Consider the following 22,167-nt stretch of genomic DNA (forward strand, 5'->3'; position numbering starts at 1 on the left):
ACCGCCGGCGTGTATTATGTGCATGGAGGAAGTGGTATTATTTTAGGCCATGATACGAACCAGATGCGCACAAATACCATCTTGGTAGAACGCACAAGAACCCAGAGCGCCTGAAGGTTTTTGTAGTGTTTGTCTAGTCTGCTACAACTGCTGATTGATGCTAATCTTGCAGTACGCAAGAGGCCTATATTTATGCAGGGTGTTTTACTTACGCGCATACTGTACCGACAAGTGGCAATAGAGGCGTGTTTATGCCAGTGAGTTTAATGGAGGTTAGGAAGAATACGTCTCTACCTGTAATGCGTAAATTAAACGAAAGCAGTTTCTTGCTTTCTGTTGCAACTTACATCGGTTTAAGTTTGTTTCTCATCTTTTATCCTGTATGCTTCTTAGTACAAGTTAATCTGCAATGTATGATAATATTGCTTTAATACGCATTACTTGTTGCAACATCTTAGATAAAATGATTAGATATTTCTGGAAAGCTTTGCCATATAAATAACGGCACTGCATGGAAGCATAATACTGTGTTAAATAAATTAAAATATAATAATTCTCGTGGATGTTTTTTTTTAATATAATCACTTCGTTTAATCTATTCCGTTTGAAATTATAACACAATTATTACCTCATTTTTCTTTTCATGTCAGCATAAGATATAATGTTTCTTAATGCAATGCAAAAAAAAGAAATCACTCCTGTTAGTACGTCTTCAACCCAACTTCCACAACGCCTTTTACGCATAACATTAATCCGTGGAGACTTTGCTCTCGGTTCCGCGAAATCACAAACCATTTGCCCCCTTTAACGAGGGGTCGTATTTCTTAAAGCTCATCTGGTGGCAGTGACAAAAGAGAGCGGTGGGGCAAACAGTCACGGAAAACACAAACTCTTGGGACACCGAATGTACAAGGTCGTGATTAACGAACAGCCTTAGGACCGGTGCCGTGGCTCGGTGCCACCCTTTGGAAAAGCAATAAGCGTATGTGCTCACCCAATGTATCTTACTCATCCAGCTGCTATCCGAGTTTGTGTTGTCTTGTCAACCCGTCAGCGGCTCGGTTCGGTGGGTAGCAGCTCCATGCCGTTTCCATTTGACTCGCTGCACCACAGCATCGTTTCAGCGGTAGCGATCGCACTCGAACCGAGAGCATCAATCAGCTAGATCCTAAATCAGTTCACACACATCGTCGTCACCGGCACACAGCTGCCCATATGGTGCCTTGAGGTGCAGGATATTGAATCACTCTGTCGTAGTGTGGGTGTAGGTTTGTGGTGCAATCGATTTCTGATGCGACCGTCTGCGCATTGCGAAAGCGCAGCACAAAATAGACCATGTGTTCGGGTACGTTCGGGTCGGACCATGCGTGTTTTGATAGCTGGTGCTAGCCGGGAGGAATGCGAGTCGACAGTGTGTACTGCACTCCTACCGACGGTTCAGTTGTGAATTGTCCGCGGCTCAGTACGGATGTGTTTTAGCGCAAATAAGTGATACCCGGGGGTGTGTGAGTTTGTTGGTTCGATTCCAAGATACAGTGACAAACGGAAAACGGACGCAGCCAGTTTGAAGGAGTGAAGGACCAGGCTTCTCCATCGATGCATGCTGGGAGCGATTTATGAAAAGCCTCTGCAAACCGGTGGAATATTGTGGTTTTTCTGTGTTTTGTGTGTGTTATGTGAAGGTTGTTCTGATGATTCGATTCAAGCACCACTTGACCAGCAACGTTTCAATGCTATCCGTCAAAGTGATTAATGTTAGCGAGTGAAAATGCCCACAATAAAGGCACCTAAGGTGAATTCGATACGTGCACGTGTGGGTTTAGTTGTTTAGTGTAAAAGTGTGCAGAATGAAGCTTTGGGGTTTGCTACAAGTCGATCACACTTAATGTTAAAAAAGTTATAAAAGTGAAGACACAATAAGCGCTCATTAAGTGCGTATAAAAATCATGCTCACCTAACATGTAGCGTGCGAAAATGTGTGTTATTAATTTTCTTCTCCTACTCCGTACTGCCTATACAGCGGGTAGAACCGTCATATGGTATGCGGTAGAGCATACCGAACCGTTCCCTTGTGGTGCTATAATTTGAAAAGTTTTATCATCCACCGACCACTTCGCATCCAACGGCGCCTGAGCGTTTCACGACTAGTAAAGTGTTTTTGTTTTCTTTGGCCTGCAAAGGAGGACAAATGCCGAAAATTCTACCACAGCGTGTGACCACATGTGTCCACCAAAACAGGGGCTCAGTGTAACCATCAGCTAACCACGAGATGTAAAAGCAATATCAAACCGAGGGCAGAAAAACAAACGCGTAACAATTTGCTGGTGAAATTTATATTTTGTGCAGTGAACACCAGAACACAACGCGTTCATGCTTGCAATGATACGACAATTCCGGCCCGCACCATGTACTGCACGACACGGTTCAGTACCATCCAACGGAGGCATGCCCTGATGTGCGACTGGAACTGCTCGCTGGTAAGGGGAAACTTTTGACACTTCTTTCGTGTTTCTTGTGTGCATACAGCAAACGCAATAATATCGGTATTATTAATGAACAAAACCACGATCAAAAGTGTATGGTTGCTCGTGTGCTTGTGTGTGTGTGTGTGTGTTTATGAATGAGTCGGCATTTGTTACCCAATGGCAGAGAAAAACATGCTAAATGATGCGTGGTGTGAAACGAAGGACTGAAATATCTGGACGCGCTGGGGAGGGAAAATCACAAACACAGCGCCCGGGAAGGAAAGCGACCGGGTTCAAAGGCAGCAAGGAAAAAGTTTGGTTCCTAGCAGGGGACCAAAATCCGACACGCTTCCCTGGGAACGTGAGTTGACAGTTTGTCGGCCTCTTTATGGGATGTTTGTTGTTTTCTGGTTATTGTCAAAAAAGCATCCTAAGCCTTCGGGCCACTTTCCAACCGGGAGGCCGCCAGTGGAGCTGGAAATTCACATTTATTACCACAAGCAGGGGGGTTTTTTTGGTTGGCTTTTACAAACGGGAAAGTGAGTGGCTTTTTATGGTTTGTAGGGAATCGTGCCAATTTCGTCGGTTCACGATGGAAGCCATAAAGACGAAGCTAATTAGTGGTTGGGATTTTTCGCAATAAATAGTTTGCCATTCTGTTTAATGACTTCGGATGATGGATTTTGTTGAGCTGCAATAATTTATATTTTTGTGCGCTTTCGCTTTTTTTTTCATTTGAGCCGATTAGATCGCCGTTTTTGGTGATACAAGCGATGCTGTAACCAGATGCTTTTGTTAATTGAACAAGATGGCTATTTCTCTTCCAATTAAACAAAAAAAAAAGGGAAGTCGCTGACTGTTTAGTTATTATTATTATTTTTTTCAAATAAATTTATACATAAATTAATGCAGGCAACTTAGCTTCGGTTGATGATAGCGAGACTGGTTTCAAAAGAGGAATAAATGTAATCAAAACCTTAACAACAGTCATTACACCATTTATATTGCGTGAAATCGTAAACCACACCCGAGAACCACGCTCGCCTGTGAAATTTTGCGTGAAATATTTACGAGCCTTTCAATTTAAAGTATTAACAGATTTCTTCTATGCCTGCGTCGGAAAACGAATGCGTTTCGCATAATACGCATTTTTCGCTGTGCCGTTGAGAATGTTTGCGCGACTTGCTTAAAATTAGTATTTTGAATATATTCCAGCCATCCTCAACACAACTTTCTCAAGATGCTGTTTTTTTTTTAATCTCATTCCGCTATCCGCTTGTCCTGTGCCTTCGATATCAACAGTTTGATCAGGCACGGTTCGCTACAGACACATGGGACCAAACCGGTGGCATCCGCTGGAATCATCCTCCCTGTGTCTTCTGGCACTCCTCGGCTACCGGCTCGGGACGAGGAAAGTTACGAAAGCCATAAATTTCCTTGTCGAAACCGAGGCGAGATTGCTTTTTGTCACCGCAGCATTTGCTCCGTGACCCCGGCGACACTCGGCCGGATTCCCGAGCATTGTTTGGAAAAGATGGGAAGGTGGCGATCCAGCGGGAAGCTTTTTTCCATTCTTATCCGACAATATTACGGGTGTCGCTTGTCTGATTGTATTTACGAGAGCGTTTGAGCGCCTTGAAGTACTCTGTATATGCTGGGGCTAGTGAGGTGGTTTGGGGTGTGATATAATTTGTTAAATGCAGATTGATGATGAAACTCGGTAATGCTGATGTATCGTACGGGGATCGGACCAGCGCTGAGTAGGTTGGCGAGAGGTGGGAAGATTTTGTAAAGTTGGTAATGGAGGAAAATTTAATTAAGCGATTTGCGTCCCAGAGCTCCATTCGTGCGGGATGGATCGAACGGAAGTGCAGGCGAGCAAGGAAGCGAAGATAAAAGTTGGAGATGTTTTGTCTTCGGAAACTAGTGAACTTCCGTACACTGTCATCTCGACATGCAAAAAGCACACCAGGATCATCTGGGAAGGGTAGCTCAGCATGATCGGTTGTAAGCAATGGTGACGTAAGCAATACAGCACTAGCACTGCTTACATTTTGCCGATCATGTTTGAGAATGATGCAGCATGTAGCGTAAAATGTAGGTAAATTGAATTTTTTGTCAATTTTGTAGATATGATCGATTCCATGTTGGAAGACATGTAGAGGCACATTAAATATATACCGCATCATAGCTGATGAATAATTTATAATTGTTACGAAAAGGTATTTTAGCCATGGGAAATAGAAAGCTTGTACCAACATCATGTTACAGCAAAAGCCCTCAATGTCGGCAAAATTTAATGACACGAGCAAAGTTATGTGCTATTGTGGTTTTAATGCGCTCGATAGTAGAATATGTTGCACCAATACAAGCACAGGCACGGTGAGCTAGATAACAATAAGCAGTTTTTGCGTTTGTTACGTTCCTAGCTACGTCGTTAATATTTCCAAGCCACATTTCGGAAAATATTCAAAGATAAAAAAAAATAAACATAACATCTGTGGCACCTTTTTTGGAAAATGAAAACCATGCAATCTGCTCATGAGTATAAAAAAGTTATTTTTGAATACCAAGTATCCTAAGTTTCGAGTCATAAATGGATTTTACAAAGGTCCACGCACTGGTTTGGCGCAATATTGTAAATTTGAGCAGTAAAATAAACGACCAATGTTTAATGTCTTCTACTATCAAAATGAACAATGTGGTCTTGTGAACAAAAAGGATTTTCATAGTTTTCTTTTTTAAAATGCGAGTACCAACCCAAGGATCTGCTTTGTGGTTGGAATTTAAAGCATATTTAAAGCTTCATATCTCTATTGCTTTATGCAAGGATCAAACCACATCGTACCATTTCCAAGAAGTCAGTCAAACATGGTTGGAAATTTATGGGCAATCTGCAAGCTCTTTTTTAGCCCTTTTCCATATCTTTCGCTTTTCGCACAAACTATAACATACTGGCTATTGAAAATTCACATAAAACGGTACAGCCAGAAAAAAAAACGCACGTCAAAACGATGAACCAAACAAGAATAGTTTAAACCGTCCCTACCGCAGTGAGGAAATATAAGCCATAATCGTCTCCGACAGAGCATAATCGTTAAAAATGGCTTGTTCGATAACCAGGCTGCCAATGACAGTTTACTGTTCGATGGTCCGCCTTCTCCGCACCATCATTCGCCTACGGGCAAATGTGTGTGGTCCATCAGGAGTAGCTCAACATGTATCGGTGGTGGTCTCCGGAATAGCGGCAAAACAAAATCCGAATGCACTCGGCGAAGGCACGCGTCGAGATCGGATGGTAAAATTTATATACCGGCAGCTGATTGAATTGTTATGGCGTGCGGTTATTCAACAAACTTTCCAGATTCGGAACGGGAACGTGGGGCGTACGGTTTTGTCTCTTTTTCTATCGTGTATCGTTTTTTCCGCTCTTCATGGTCGATGTTTAAATTTACGGCTTAATATGGTAGCATGTTTTCCAGCACGGCGCACCGATAAGCCTTTCCCAATATCAAACATGGAGCCAAGGGCGGGAAGAGTTTCGGTACAGTTTTATTTACGGCCCGGTCGATTTTCATACAGGCTTTATGGCAGGAACGAAATTTGTGTAATTTTGTAAGCTGTAAAAGTCAGCTCGTCGGTCAGGTTTGGTCGATTCGTGGCATGGCGACCGATGCGAAACATTACAGAAAGAAGCGCTGACTGTCAATGGTTTAACCGTTTTATTGCAAACGTTCAGAGAACTTTTGCCACACAAAGTGTGGGCGAGTTTCATGGAGTCGAAATATTTGTGATACTAAATTGTTCGTCATTGTTGGACGGGTTCAAAGAGCTACCGTTTTTGAGGTAGACGGTTTCGAGCAATATTAGCCGGGAGGAAGTTTTATGTACAAAAAAACAAACCTCTAAAACAAACGTGGTTTACCGTTTGATTGTTCAGCAAGAACAAAGCAGTAACAAAATCTTGGATATTTAGTTTTTTTTATGTTACAGTTGGTTTATCTCAATTAACGTTTGATATGTATGCTATTAAACAAATTTAAAGGTAAAAAACAAATTCATTTTTTTATCTACTGGGCAAATCTCTTCTCTCGCTGTTTTAAGAAAGGAATTTAGTGCTTTTTAATAGATTAAGAAAATATCTTCAATTTTGGGTTGATGCAATTTTACAAAAAAGTTTATTTGATTTGAATAAGTTTCAAAACAGCAAGAAAAATAGTGAATCAAACATTTCCTACACACATTTGTTGCTGCTAAACATTCAATTTTCATTTATTATTGAAGCATGTTGAAATATTAGGAAAAAAGAATATATGTCGTAACTGTGGAGCACATTAATGTTAATATTCTAGGAATAACCTGCCTACAACATTTCTGCACAAGGTCATAAAATCTACGTAAATATCAACAATGTGCTATACGACGATACATCTTTGGTTGAATGGAAAACGCTTTATTGCTAATTTAAAGTATATTATTCTATTTCGTTGCGCAAGCATTTTACGTTACGCTTAGGCGAAACCCCATTTTCGCATTACTATTTTGAGTAGTACTTGCTGTATTTGTAGCCAAGCGTGATTAAATAATTTATACTTGCGATTAAGACTTAAATACATTAGCAGGCTTAACGTTTCATGTTAGCTCCAATTCAATCAAAATCCCATGTTGTTGATTCAATGTCTGTGTGATCCAACGTGTGACTACATTATTTCAAAGCATCACCAATGAAATGTCTCGTTTACTGAGGGATTCTGTCATTCTGCTTATCTGCAATCTGGTTGTTGACGTTTTAATTTTCGTTGAAAAATAGACAAAAGTTCTCAAGCACAATGTACTCTTGCAACAAAAAATAAAACCATTCATGTTTGTGACAGCATATACCATGGTGTTTTTTTTACATATCCAGACGAAAAAAGAACATTTTAATAAAAAGATCTCACGCACACCGGATCCTATCGGAACAGACGTACGTTAAAAACGAACGCACTAGTGTTCTTGTGACGAAGGATGGAAGGACAACATAAAGCAACGGTGAACCTTTTTGCTCTTTCTCGGTCTAGGACTCTTTTTTAGCTAACCACGAACGCAATGTGCGCTTGAGAACGGGCCATCGATGGTACGCATCGTTTAGTAGGATCGGAGCGAATATAAAACGCGACGACCATGTTGAAAGGTCCATAAAAATTGTACCCACACCTTATCGCAGGATTCCACTCAATCTGGCAGTCGGTTTTATGTGGTTGCGTCTTTCTCCTTTGTCCCATTAGCGCGTGCCAGGAGTACGGACTTCCGGTATATGCTAGTGCTCTCAGATCGATAGACGGGAAAGGCAGTGGATGAGCAGCATTCACCACATCATCGTAGCTCCCCGTGCCGGGATAATCGATTTCTAATCGAACGGCTCGTAAATTGCCGCTCGAATACTGATTATCTCAGCGAAATCACTACACAGTACATAACCGTTTTGTCTTCTTTTACGAGCGAATGCGAGAAGAAAGGAACAGTGAACGATCCAACTGGCGAACTGGTGAGCTGTAATAGCAATAGCCGGTGTAGTTAGTACTTCCTTTCAACAAGAAGCTGCAATCAGAAAATCAGATTTGCTGGGAATGTGTTTAGATTGATGGTGGAGAAAGCATGGCATGAGTATTTGCACAGTTGGTGCAAGGAGGTTTACTGCACTGTTTACACACAATAGCAAGATGAGAGTTTGCTCAGAAAGTAACGACGCATTAGCATTACGAAGTAATAGTGATTTGAAAGATAAACATGTATTGAGAAGGTACAATTAATGTGCACCAAAGAGAGTTGATAAAGTCATTTTAATTACATTCCAACAAAACAATGGACGAGACTGCTCCTAATTACTGTTTACCATTAGTAGTTAATTGTTATATTTAGACATTGGTATTTGCAATTTAAGTGTGCATTTCCTAAACAATTACGATGTCCTAAACAATAAATTTTAAATGTGATAAGAGTAGGAAAAATAGCTTTTTAATGCCTGGGGTAATGCTACGATTAATTTAAAAAGCAATTAGCATGTTTTCTTTTAACCTTACCGTTGTGACTTGCCTTAGGATTACAATTTAAAATTTATTGTATAAACATGAACTTGTGACAACAACGAATTGTTGGAGATAAAAGCAGACTTAATAAACTTTAATTAAACAAAATAAACTTATTTACCTTTACAAAACTTTCAAAACAATAAGATATGCAGTGCTATAAAACTTTAATTTTTAAATCAATGATGGAAAGGAATCCAAAAGGTTATTACTATAGAATATTATTAAAATCTCCATTTGACATTAAGTATAGCATGCCTGAGAGAAATACTCATTTAAGGTTTAACCAGCTAGTTTGAGCTTGATACATACCAAAAAGAGGTGATGTGGAAAATAAATCAAACAAGTTTGAATTTCGTTTCTCTATGCACAATTCTACTTCTTTGGCACAATGACTGTTGTCGGTCAAGGTCTAGGCCTAGGCCGAGGGCAAAGGGTTAAAGTTTTGCTTGGACAATTACTAACTATACAGATATATTATAACAGTAGGCAATGTTTTACGGGTTTTTATGAGATAATCTGAATTTATGTAAATGCATATGCTTTATAAAATGCATAGCTTCAGCGTATAATTTACAATGAAAGAAACGTTCCTTCTACTGTATATTTTGTCTGCTTCTGGTACAATGACCAGTAAAATGGAATTTTATTCAAATGGATGCAAGAACCAAAGATGATAAAAATGGCATTACCTGTACGTGATGCAGCAATTTCTGCTAGCCTGTGCTGCACGACTGCGAGGATATAGATACGCGGGATTAGTATTATTGGCCGAACACGTACACGGATAAATCACTAATACGATTCCATCTTTCAGCATAGGTTGAAGTAATACCGTGTCGATATGAGTAATGATGCTATTTATTTGCGGCACCATGCGATAAACGAGCACGTCTTGGCACCTGGCAACACACAAGCACTTGTGTGTGGATCTAACGGGTGGGCCAATGCTGGTAGTGCTATAAAATTCTACCAATGAAGGTGTAGAAGTGCATTACGATGGATTAAATATTAAAGTTTCTGCAAAGTAGCACAGGGCGGATCACCGGGTTAACGGTCGACTGCCTTCTATAGAACGTGGTTGTTGTCGAAGGTTTTCTGAAAGCTGGTATGAACTTTGCTTAGTTATCGATAATGGTAGGACTAGTGATAGAGAAATTGCTTACATGCTCCATGCTGTATAGGTTTTTATTCGTCAAAAATCAAGCCTCGTCAAGCATATTGTATGTCTGTGCATTATGGAGTTTAAATTTGGTAATGTGGTAATGTGTATTATTCAAAGTTTATTGTTTACAAGAAATCAAATTAAAGTAGGTGAAAACATGATATACAACAAACGTATTAAATTGGTTTAAAACGTGAGGGTTGTTTCTTTACTCATTTCTACCATCTTAATTTAAGTTTGAATGAAATTAGCAATAAACCTCACATTTTTAAGGTAATTTATTTTCATTAAAGTGTAGTGGACTAAAAATGTGTTTTTAAATTTACATTCTAATGCATGAAGGGCACTAGCGAATATTCGATGCGCATACCACCAAATCAATTCGTAAAAAATATAATCATGTTCAGAAATGGAATGCGAACGCTAGAAATGATCGCTTAGTGCACAACAATGAAGCCAATTATGGCATTCTTCAAATTTTAAATGCCTAGAAGTAATGCCATTTTGCTGGCACCATATTTTTCCACGTACTCCACGTACAAATAACATTTAATTGCCATTCATGCGAAACATTTTTGTCTTCCCTGTTTTCCAGAACGATGCCCTGTGTGTGAGACCAATCGCTTTCGGCCAACGGTTCCCCAGCAGGACGCATGAAAGCTATTCCAATTTCCAACCATTGATATGATAATACGTATTATCCTTCTTTTCGGTCGGGATTATCTACGACGCACCTGGTTGACTGGCAGCTTGAAGCACGAATAAAGTGCGACCGAGCCAAAACGTAGAAACAAAAACCAAAAACATTGCAATAAATCATACCCAACGAAAATCTAAAAAAAGAGTCCAAACCATTCCTCGACAAAACCAAGCAAGCAGCAGAAGCGACAAGGCAACGCACAAGAAAAAAGGCACAACCGTCATCCACCATGGAATCCGTACTGACCCGCTTCAATCTCACGCTCGACAATATGACAACGCTAAGCTCCAACATACGCCAGGGGCTTATCGAGCAGTACAGCAACAATCGGAAGGTGGCCGATCCCTGGTACCATATCCTGATCATCATGTACGGTACGCTGATCGTGTTCGGCGCTACAGGGAACAGTCTGGTGGTGTTGGCCGTCGCCCGCAAGCCACAGATGCGAACCGCTCGCAACATGTTCATCGTGAATTTGGCCGTTTCCGGTAGGTTTGCCATGATTTCAGTGTGATTTCAGAAAATACATTCCGTTTAGATGGTTCTGAAGGATTTCGTTTTGTTTGGTCCTTTATTCGGCAGGGAGGTTGCCAAAATCTTGAAATGTCATTTCAAAGCACACACATTCGTAGAAAATTGCCTACATTTCCATTCGTAAATATGCAAATGAATCCCGAATGTTGCGTTGGTTGCTAGCTGCTAGGAGAAAGTTTCTTATCGGGTTATTTACAATGCTATTTTGTAGCAATGGTGGTTACGGGAAATGGGAGCTAGATTTTGGTTTCTGACGATAAGCTACTTTATTGCAAATCGATGAATTGGCTAAGAAAAAAGGTTCGAAAGGATGGAAAGGAAAGAATATAAATTTTGAACTACATAGAATGACGTGCTTTAAGCGAAATAACCTTTTATTGCTTAAGAGGTTTGTACAATTCAAATGTTGACAAATTTTTGAACAATATACTTCAGGTCACTAATTACTCATGACTAAATAGTACAAGCTATGCAATCACTGAATAATAGCTGAATATAACTGATTAACTAGCTTAATGTAGTAAATACTGGAATTAGTTGTGCCTGGTTGGTTATCCAAAACGCCAAGAAATAATGCAGATCGACATTTTTGATACATTTTTTCAATTTGCTATACTGAAATGTCCTGATCATATTATTTCTCATTTTTTGAAAAAGACCTTGATTTGAAAAATATTAAGGTTCCTTGTATTTTTGGTAACACCATATGATTCAATATTATCCCTGTTTTGTTATGATCTACTCACTTACTCGAATCAGTATTTTTCTTATATATAAAGAGATGATTATAGTAATCAGCACAACCGGAGTCTTCTTGCGATGCATGTGTATGATAAGGTTGAATGTGAAAAAAATTTATAGCAACTTGCAAGTTTAAGTAAGCCATTAATCTCCTTGAGCTTTGTTATGCCAAGCAGCCTTAGTATTAGAATATTGGTAGAATCAATATAAAAAGCGTTGCTTGGCTGTTCGCAACAAATTTAAAATATTTTGTGTGTGGTCAGTTTTTGTTAAAAGAATTATGAATATTTTTTTTTTCTGTCTGGTGATCGTCAACTGGCACCATTTAACAAATACCCGTCATGGGTTGAAGGCCTGAATGTACCGTGTCCCCATACGTCAGACACGCATATCCTGCTATGGGTAATTAATAAGTCACTGAAAGCCAAGCCCAGTAGGTGTAAGTAAAGGCCTTGACCGACAATGATTGTAACGACAACTAAAATAAATGAAGTTTATGTTTTTTTATTTGAGTTCAAGTATGTTCAAGTAAAGAGAATAAAAAGTCTCTTACTATAAGAACTTACAATTTTAGGAATAATTGGTAAATGGAATCTTCCATAGTAATTTTTAAAATAAAAACAGTTTTAAAATGGAAACTATGTAAATGTCAAATATTGCTAATACTCTTTGAATTAAAGGCTAGTTTAAGGTTTGTTGTTTTATTTATCTTGTATGCACATCACTGATGACAATAATCGACACATTATATTCAATTAAATAAGAGATTTTAACATTGATTTTGCACTGGTATCCTATTATTTATATTCGAATGCATCACACAAATAAGCTTTTTGTTGTGGTGATAGTATTCGTTTGTTAAAAGCGTGACTGGACGAATAGTTTTTACTTCTGCACTGAATTTTTTGTGTGCATGATGTCGAGGCAAAAAAATATACAATAAATCCAATTATTTTAATTAATAAGGCAGATGAAAAGGTACATAACTATAATAAAAGGTCAACGATTAAAACGTTTTCGAAGCACCTTATTCATCAACTGCAATTATGGGCTATAATTAAATCATTGCAGCATTCTGATAATATAATTATGTCCGTATCTACAGATCTACTACTGTGCCTAGTGACGATGCCACTGACGCTGGTGGAAATTCTCACCAAATACTGGCCGATGGGTCGGTTACCATTTTTATGCAAATCGATCGGCACACTACAAGCTACCAGCATATTCGTGTCAACCATATCCATCACTGCGATCGCATTAGATAGGTATCAAGTGAGTAAGCCCGCAACATGAGACACTGTATTTGTCAACTGGTTGCCGGTCTTGGTGGCACATTCCTTTTCCCTTTCATTTCCTTTTACAGGTTATAGTTTATCCGACTCGCGACAGTCTACAGCTGATGGGTGCCATCGCTATCCTGACCGGAATCTGGATCATCTCCATAGTGCTAGCTTCGCCGATGTTTATCATCCGGCAACTAATCCACTACGACGTCAATCTGCCCAGCCTCGGGATCGAGTACGTGTCGTACTGCATCGAGGATTGGCCGATTGCGTACGGCCGTGTGTACTATTCGGCGTTCACTCTCTGCGTACAGTACGTGCTACCCATTCTGATCGTGTCGATGGCATACCTGCGCATTTATCTGAAGCTAAAGCACCGGCTAGTGGTGGGCACGGCCAGCGGGAAGCCCGGGGAAGCGAAACCCGTGCGGGAGCGGGAACGTGGCCGGCGGATGCAACGCACCAACTATCTGCTGATCAGCATTGCGCTAATCTTTGGCGTTTCCTGGCTACCACTCAATCTGTTCAATCTGTTCGCTGACCTGTACGTGCACTCGATCACGCAGGACATTATGGTGGCGTACGCAATCTGTCACATGGCTGGCATGAGCTCGGCCTGCTCCAATCCACTGCTGTACGGCTGGTTGAATGACAATTTTCGGAAAGAGTTCAACGAACTGCTCTGCCGGACGTCGGCGGGCGGCCCGGGCCACGGATCGGGCGGCCACTCGAACGGAAGCCGAGCGAATGGAGGAGCTGCCACGGTTGGACGAACGCGAGCTGCTCGAACTGCGACCGACGGTGGACCTGTCGACCGGACGCTGCCAGAACTAACGCAGGTGCGCGACCGTCATGCGGCAGCACTGCTGCACGACTCGGGCATTACCGAGAACGGTGACCATACTGAGCTGACCGAGCTGATGACCTGATGTCCCGACTCCCGATACTGAACGCCGCAGGACTTTCGTGGTCCGAGGTACCGTGGAGGTTTGCCTATTCCACTGTGAATATTCTACCTTTTCCTTTCCGCTTTCCTATCTTTTGCTCTTACGCTCATATGTTTGCTGCTTTCGGTGTTGCAAAATAGTTGACTCGTAAATGTTTGCGGATTCTTTATCATGTGTAGTGACGTGTTGCTCTAATAGATTATTGAAAAAGACTCTTAAATTAAAGCTTTTCCATTTAATCGTATCGATCGTATCGACTTATCAACTTTCGTCAAGCCGATTGTGAATGGTTTCGTTTCCGGCATACCCTAATGAAGGATTTGCGCGTTCAGCTACGCGGTAGAAACTAGTTTCTTAATCCTTATTAAGCCGAAATAGCTGAGTATATCGTAAATATAAGGCATTCAATTACAGCAACATGCACATGCAATTTTGCTCGAGTTATTTGTCAAATCGTGTACAAAATAGTTCAAATAACTGTTCTTTCATTTTGTATGCAATATAATACTTTTCGGTTACTGGTGAAGCTGCGATCATTGCTTGACTATGCACGAATGTTATTGGGATGGCAGTTTTGCTTGACATTTGACCGTGTTTTGATATCAAAGCTGTGCATTTTCTGCTGTGAGATATATCGCACATTGATTCGCCCGGTGGTACTCTACGGATACGAGTCCTGGACCATCCGGGAGGAGGATGCAAGCGCTCTGTGCGTGTTTGAGCGACGCATTGCCCGGATCATCTTTGGCGGTGTGTTCGAGCATGGAGTTTGGAGACGAAGGATGAGCCACGAGCTTGCTGTATCCTATACAGCGATCCTAGCACCCTGACGGTGGCGAAGGCATTCAGGAGACGATGCATGCTCCAGCCATGAGGATGCCGGACTCATGTCCCACCAAGAAGGTGTTCGACAGCAATCCTCAGTTAGGCATAAGGCGCAGGAGAGCACAGTGAACTCGATGGCTAACAGGTGAAGCGAGACCTGTCGGAGATGGATGGGAGGCTGCAGCCAGGAACCGAGCATCCTGGAGAATAAGTTTAGACCAGGTTATGTCACACTAATGTGTTCTATCGTGACCAGGTCAACAAGAGAGAGTTAATGGTATACAGATGCACGCTATTAATGCGGACTGGATGCAATCGCGTATCTCGAATATTCGCATATTTCGAATTTCTAGGTTATCAGTGAAATTATACCAAAATGTTGTGTAATTTTGCTTGAAGTGGTAGATTTAAGCCACCAAATAAGTTATTTAAACTGAGCTTTTGGTAAGTTTTTTTTTTTATTTTAACAAAAGAGCATTATTTTACATTTGACTATTGATGTGTAAAATCAGCACATCAAAGAACAATCAAATTTCAAATAGAGCGAATAACGAAATCACGTATATCGAGTAAAGCGTGCAAACTGATTAGCGTTACAAACTGATTAGTTATGTTTGGAAAGTTGCATTGACTTTGGCTTTACTGTTAACATACATCCAGGCAGGTTAGTCCAACAAGGAATCATAATCCTTTGTATACATCATCAAATGAGAGTCTTTATTATGTTTTGAAAACTGATGTTTCACAAGCGTATGGTAAAAATCTCAACTAACTGGGCTTTAATTTTCAGACACAAATGATGATTGTGTTTACGCTGCATTTTAAAACTTTTGAAATTGGTTCTTACTCTTCTCAGGCAAACTATATTTTTTTCAGATGCAGGGAAAGTTATGTCATCTAGCCCCTTTCGTTTATTCAACCAATAAAAGCGTAAATGAATACATTTGTGTATTATTGTTAAATGGTTTGCATCGAGAATTTCTAGCCGTGCTTAAATACTGACAAAACCCCACCCACTCAATAAGCGAATTTGATGTGATTCCTAATGGCATGGTACTGATTTTATTCCGGCTCTGCATGACGAAAGATGAATTATTTCTCCGTACCACATGTTCATATTCCATTATGCAAATTTGCACCACAGCACCATTATGCAAAGTTTCAGCGAAAATGCATGTCATTCTTTGGGAAGAAATATGAACGTTTCCACTCCAATGCTCATTTTTGGCAAATATATGGTGCTGCTACATCCTAAGACGCTTAGAGAACAGCTGTGTCGTAAATTGTAGATTGACAAAGAATAGGTGACAAGTGTAGTTGTGCAGCTGGGGTACATTGTTTGCGGTTGTGCTGCATTTCGTGTCGCCATGGTGCAATGTGCTTTACGTTTCAAGTTGATTGTAAATTGCATTGAAAGCGGAAACTATTCATGTTATGCAAGAGTTTCCTTTAGTTTGGTATTTATTCTGACTAAATCGACAACGTTGAGTATATTCTAGGTTTGAATTTGTTGAAGGCACAGTTTGAATTCGTTGAGCTAACACGATACCTAAAAATAAAAATAAAAACACTGCACTTAACAGCGCTACGGATGTGATTAATGATACAGATGCAGTGTGTTGGGCAAGCGTACGTATTTTAATTATCACTTTTCGCTTACACCACTTTTATATGCATTGAGAGTTGTTTGAGTAGGTTTACTGTAACTAAAATAGACAAATTACTTTCACCTGAATTTACCATCAATAGCTCGTGTAACAACCGCCCGTTCAGTCAACCAGAATGGAATTCTTCTCACCTAAACATTTCACTTCGTTTTTTATTTTCCTCCTAGCCGCATCAGCATCCCCCGAACCATTGGGTCAATCAAACGGAAGCACTAACAGACAACGAGGAGGAACGTCAGAAGCTATGCGGAACGAACGAATATCAGGATCAGAAGCAGTAGGCAAGCTGCTCAAGCGTTAATGAACGCTGAAACGAAAACTGAAACGCCTAACATTATGCAACCCTCGTGCCTGGCTCGCTGGCCGGGATTGCCAGCCAATCAACGCTCCATTCAACGGTATACCGACTGCTGAACTACCCTAGCGCAAGTGGAGCTGAGTTTACACGGGCCGTGGCCGCATCTGTCCAACCATGGTTTCCTTGGAGTACAACTTGAGCCCTAAAGATGAGTTTCGATGCTAATCAATCGAGCCTTACCTTCCTTCCGGAACGCCGACACGTCGCGGCACACCTTTTTGAGATTGATCCCAGCGAAACGCATCGCTTCAAGCTGATACCATGGCAGCGTTACCGGGCGGGTAAATTTAGCTTCCACTTGCAGCAAGGCGCAAACAGGCCTGGTGCAGCAGATCATGTTATTAAGTTAGATGGAGATACTTTCGTTCGGCCTGCGCACATGAGCACTTCTGTTCGGGTTTACATCCCTCCCCGGTACTCATCGGTGCTATTAGACCTTTCGTGAGAGATGCGACTATGCCTGTACATATAGCGATAGTAAGTCGAACGTGATATCGATAGTAAATACGAGTGACAACTCCACACTCCAGTGTCATTGCGTTGTGAATGCGAAACACCTGTTCAGCAAAATAGGGCTGCAGTTCGTTAAGGCTTCTTAGCCAAGCGACGAGTGACGTTGTTTGGTCAACCGTTTTTGTACAGTGTGAATATATGTCAGAGACGGAACTGTAGTGCGTGTTTCTCCATTCATCTAGCGGATGAATACGGATGGTAGGCGGGATGATGAATGCATCGTTTGAGGTATTTTTAGGTACAAGAGCCAACATGTATTTTACACTCTGTTCATCGGTTGCCAACTGAAGAAAGATTCAAATATAGATATGTAACGGTTTCATTGTGAGTTTATTATTTGGTTTGAATCAATAATGTACTAATTACTGTGCAAGCTGTGAGTTTTCCGGCGTTAAATGTTCATGATAACATTATCTTGCAAGAGCGGTTTAAATCGCACTGTCATCAGGTAAGAAGAGCTAGGTATTTAACATACCAGTCAAGCGGTAAGTATTCATCGCAAGTGCAGTTGCAACAAGCCATGGAAAGATTTTATTGTACCGTTGGCCAGCTGCTGAAGTACTGATTGCGCAATTGACAGTAAGCTACAGCCGGTTTACCCTTCAATTATTTCCATACTAACAAGCACCACCACTGTCTTCGGCTATTGATTGATAATGTTGACATATAGCTGTCGACAGGAAGATTTACATCAAGGTGAGGGTTACATACATTTGATGACCGATACAGCAGACGTGCGAATTCGACCGAGTCGGAAGTGGTTCAGTTGCGCGGAAGATGACAACAATAATCGTTTGGACTTATTGTGCACTGTGATCGACCTGTATAGAAGGCTGCGGGAGGTTATAGAGGGAGTTTTTTGTTTGATTTGTAAAATGAGTACCGTGCCACCGTTTGGTTTTGTTGCGGCCCATCTGGACGAAGGAAACTATCGATGAATCACTATTGAAAAGGTGTAATGCCGTATGCAAATATGGTACTTTTGTTTTCTACCCTCAATTGAGTGGTATTTATTTTTTAATAGAAAGCCTTCCATTTCAATGCTCATCAACATACAATAATGTTGCATGGAATGTGATAGATAGATATTTTTATTTCAGCTATTTCAAGCGATTCATGTTTCGATTGTTTGCGCAGTGTTTTAATGTTATTCAGTAAATACTGACATATTGAGTACCTCCAGTAACTTTTATTTCTCATGACGAGCAAATCAAAATTCTTAAAAAAATACCGCTTTTATTTTCAAATAACGAGCAATAACATTTGTGTATTTGATTCAATTTTTTTAATATTATTAAATAAGAATAAATAAGAAGCGATAAAAGAACAGCATTGGTCAAAATTGGAAACTGTTTATACTTGCTACATGCTCTTAAAGCTATAGGATGTTTAGAAACAATTACTTGAGCGTGTTGAGTGTTGGAAGTGAAGGAACATTGATCGTTATATTATACAGGGTGTTCGAGGTAAATTTGACACCTTGCCTTTGGGTTTATATCTCAGGGTTGAGTTGACGTATCGAAATTATTGATATGTCATTCGATTGCTAAAAGTTGTGCGAACAAGTGTAAAAAATGTCTAGCTCCGTAAATATGTGGAACCCCTCCGAATTGTACAAGCGCGTAACGTGTGTTATGATGGTTCGTGCCGGCCATACGAATGCCGAAATTCGTAAGGCGGCGATGTGTTCGCTGAACACTGTAAAAACAATACGGTGGCCAATGGGCGGCCGTACGTTTGGCAGCAGGATTCTGCATAATGCCATACGGCCGTAACACGCCAATGGCTCACTGCCAATTTCGACCGATACACCAGCACCGACGTTTGGCCACCCAGCTCCCCTGACCTTAATCCTATGGATTACTTTGTGTGAGGCACAGTTGAGCGGGACACCAACAGGGCGTCCTGCAATACCAAAGCAGAGCTGGTGGCCAGAATAAAGGCCGTGTTTGCGGCCATCCCCAGAGACATGGTTGTCCGGGCTGGCGCGCGGTTCCGGAAGCGGGTGCAGGCGGCCATCGACGCGGAGGGGCGGGGGGGGGGGGTACTTCGAATAAAAAATGCGGCAGACATAGTAAGCTAAACTTTGCAGAATTTTTTTTTAAATATTTAACATAAATTTGATAAAAAATTCCTTTCCTATTCCCTCAGAAACTGTCAAATTTATCTCGAACACCCTGTATATTATAATATGTTTTAATTACGTTGCTTATATGACTAAGCAACGGAATTCAAACATATTACTTAACTTTGTGGTGTTCGAAACAAACAAACAAATCTCCCAAACCCTTTATTATGCAAGAACTAATATAAAGCCCTTGATCTGTTACTACTAAAAATGAATAGACCAAAAATCTTTCATATTTTACAAGTTATAAAGATTTCACATGAAAGATACCATTTTTGTTAGAAATTCTAACGATACTGCAAATTATAAAATTTAAAATCTTTTTGAACAATTCGTGAAAATCCTGTCTTTCACGTTTTTTAAACTATAAATAGGCTTTACACTTATATCAGGATCAATGTTACAATAATTTTCATATAATAAATATCTCAGAAAACAAATAATATTAATATTATTTTATTTTCACTTTCATGCAGGTTGGTAGAATTTAAGTAGCAACTAGTTAAAATGACCCGATAATTAAAATAACGCAATGTTTATTGGGACGTATACGTATTATCAATTATATAAGAATTGCACTTCAATCAATCATTTTGTTTTTGAATAGATTTGCTTTTTTTTGAGCTTATATTAATTATAACAAAGGGCACTACCTTCCGAAGCAGCAGAACCTAATGTATTGGAAATGATCAGGACACACTGCAACATGCATATGGCCAGTTCCGCTGGTACCAACGATGGAACCAGGGCACTACCTTCCGATGCAGGAGAACCTAACGTATATGGAATTGGCCACTTACAATCATCAATGAGTGAATCTCGCTGTGACCTCCCAGACATGCAGACAGCAAACTCTCCCAAACTAAATCCGATTGTCCACTTGTACGCGCGCGTGTCTCAAACTTATGTTGTCTCTTTCAGACCGACCAGCGCTGGAACGGTGTTGAGCGAGCCGTAGAGTTTCTCTAGACCTAAGTGTTCGGGATGGTGCATAGATATCGACTCGATGCAACAAAGGCGATGAGTCGATAGAGCCATTTAGCAATCCAGCGATGAAAGAGCACTGTGCATTGCCTCTTCTAACCGAAAGAGGTCCAAGGCCTAGAAGACGGCACCGCGCAGCATACGGAGGAAGATTATTGCGATCCTGCCAGGGAAGTAGGCGTAGGGCATATCGCGTGAGCTTACGTTGAATCGCCTCAAGTCGAGCAATTGAAGAAGCGGTAGTTGGGCTCCAGACTACGCACGAATATTCCAGAACCGAACGAACGATACAGTTGTAGACAGCTTTGATGCACATGGGGTTGCGGAATTCATTAGTTGTCCGGATAACCACACCAAGTAATTGATTTCCTCTAGCTACAACGTCATCGATATGCTGTTTAAAGTTCAAACTAGAGTCAAGCAGAACGCCCAGGACTTTGGCATGATTTTGTCGATTTACTGCAGTGCCGTCCATGAAGTAGGTACCAGTGACTGGGCTCCTGCATCGACTAAAAGACACACAGTAGCATTTCTCGATGCAGATAGTCAGTCCGTTACGCTTGCACCACGAACAGAAAATTTCGATGCAGTCTTGCAGGAATGTACAATCACCTGTGTTGTGAATAGGCGCAACAATTTTTGCATCGTCGGCAAACAGACTGATACTGTCGGGAGGTAAAGCGAGGGTAACATCGTTGATGAACAATATGAAGAGAAGCGGGCCAATATTGCTTCCTTGTGGCACACCCGAGCTGCTGACTATTTCTTTGGACATGTGCTTATCAATTTTCACGATGAATGTGCGATTAATTAGGTAAGACTTTAGCCACTGTACGAGCGAGCTGGGAAATCCTAGCTTATCGAGTTTAGCGAGAAGAATTGTGTGCGGAAGAGAGTCGAATGCTGCTTTCAGATCTGTATAAATTGCATCGATTTGAGCTCCGGCATCAATTTGACTAGTGCAATAGGTTACAAATTCAACCAGGTTCGTGGTAGTCGACTTTTTTGGCACGAATCCATGTTGATACGGGCTTAGATAGCTGCGGCATGTATGTAGCAGATGTTTGTATATCACTAGTTCGAACACCTTGGCAATGGCACACAAAGATGTAATATCCCGGTAGTTGATGGCATCTGTCCTGTCGCCCTTTTTGTAAATAGGAACCATCCAAGATTTCCTCCATGTTTTGGGAAAGTAGCATAGTCGTCGAGTTTTGTCGAGTCGTCGAATTGCGTCGGGTCGCTATTCCGCTATTGCTATTCCGAGGTTGCAATTCGGCGTTACTGATTGCATTGCTGATTGCGTTGCTACCGTCTAAAGTGCCTTTAACACTTTAAGCGCCGCGTCAAAAAACTCATGAGAAATTGTCGCTCTCATCGCTCTCCATGCGCTACGTGGTCACTCGAAAAACTGTGACGTTAGGCCGGCGGTCAAAGTGTTAGGAGTGCTCCGCGTCCATCTAGCGGATAAAACGCATTGTAGCAGGTCAGCTCAATGCGTCATACTCGAAAACATGGTCGGCGTCTTCCGCGGCGTCTTTTCGCTTAGGTACTGATCGATGTTCCAATACGGTGCAAAGTGTGCAAGAAAACCAACAGGGTACAAAAATCATCCAGCCTCACCTAACATCAACTCACTAACCAACATCGTCTCACTATAGAGTGAAAAAGTAACGCGCTATAGTGAGAGATTGAAAATGAGAACCTTTTTGTAAAATTTGTTAGGCTGGAAATAGACGATCCGAGATCGTCGCGGTACCGCGAAATTCGCACCTTGTTTATAACA

General features: G+C 40.9%; 1 protein-coding gene across 4 annotated transcripts; it reads left to right on the plus strand.

The window, feature by feature from the left end:
• Positions 1-1,449: 1,449 nt before the first annotated feature.
• On the plus strand, positions 1,450-17,591 carry LOC121589528 (neuropeptide F receptor). 4 transcript variants are annotated; one of them, XR_006004321.1, is made up of 5 exons: positions 1,450-2,477; positions 10,294-10,886; positions 12,779-12,948; positions 13,040-13,962; positions 16,566-16,629. XR_006004321.1 is itself a non-coding variant. In XM_041908509.1 (5 exons), exons 2-5 carry the CDS (start codon positions 10,628-10,630, stop codon positions 16,677-16,679), a joined length of 1,302 nt encoding a protein of 433 aa, XP_041764443.1. In that variant the 5' UTR covers positions 1,450-2,477; positions 10,294-10,627; the 3' UTR covers positions 16,680-17,591. The 4 variants fall into 4 exon arrangements, 2 of the variants coding, with proteins under 2 accessions (XP_041764443.1, XP_041764444.1); XR_006004322.1 differs by having other exon boundaries at positions 13,040-13,946; XM_041908509.1 differs by having other exon boundaries at positions 13,040-13,798; positions 16,566-17,591.
• The last annotated feature ends 4,576 nt before the right edge of the window (positions 17,592-22,167 follow it).

Source organism: Anopheles merus, chromosome 2R (assembly GCF_017562075.2).
Source record: "Anopheles merus strain MAF chromosome 2R, AmerM5.1, whole genome shotgun sequence".
NCBI lineage: Eukaryota > Metazoa > Arthropoda > Insecta > Diptera > Culicidae > Anopheles > Anopheles merus.

What these genes read in the sequence shown, in the direction of transcription:
- LOC121589528 (XM_041908509.1), top strand. Translation starts at nt 10,628, where the DNA reads ATGGAATCCGTACTGACCCGCTTCAATCTCACGCTCGACAATATGACA. An exon ending in TCGCATTAGATAGGTATCAA is followed by an intron (nt 12,949 to 13,039) that starts GTGAGTAAGCCC and finishes TTCCTTTTACAG; the next exon opens with GTTATAGTTTATCCGACTCG. An exon ending in CGCTGCCAGAACTAACGCAG is followed by an intron (nt 13,799 to 16,565) that starts GTGCGCGACCGT and finishes TTTTCCTCCTAG; the next exon opens with CCGCATCAGCATCCCCCGAA.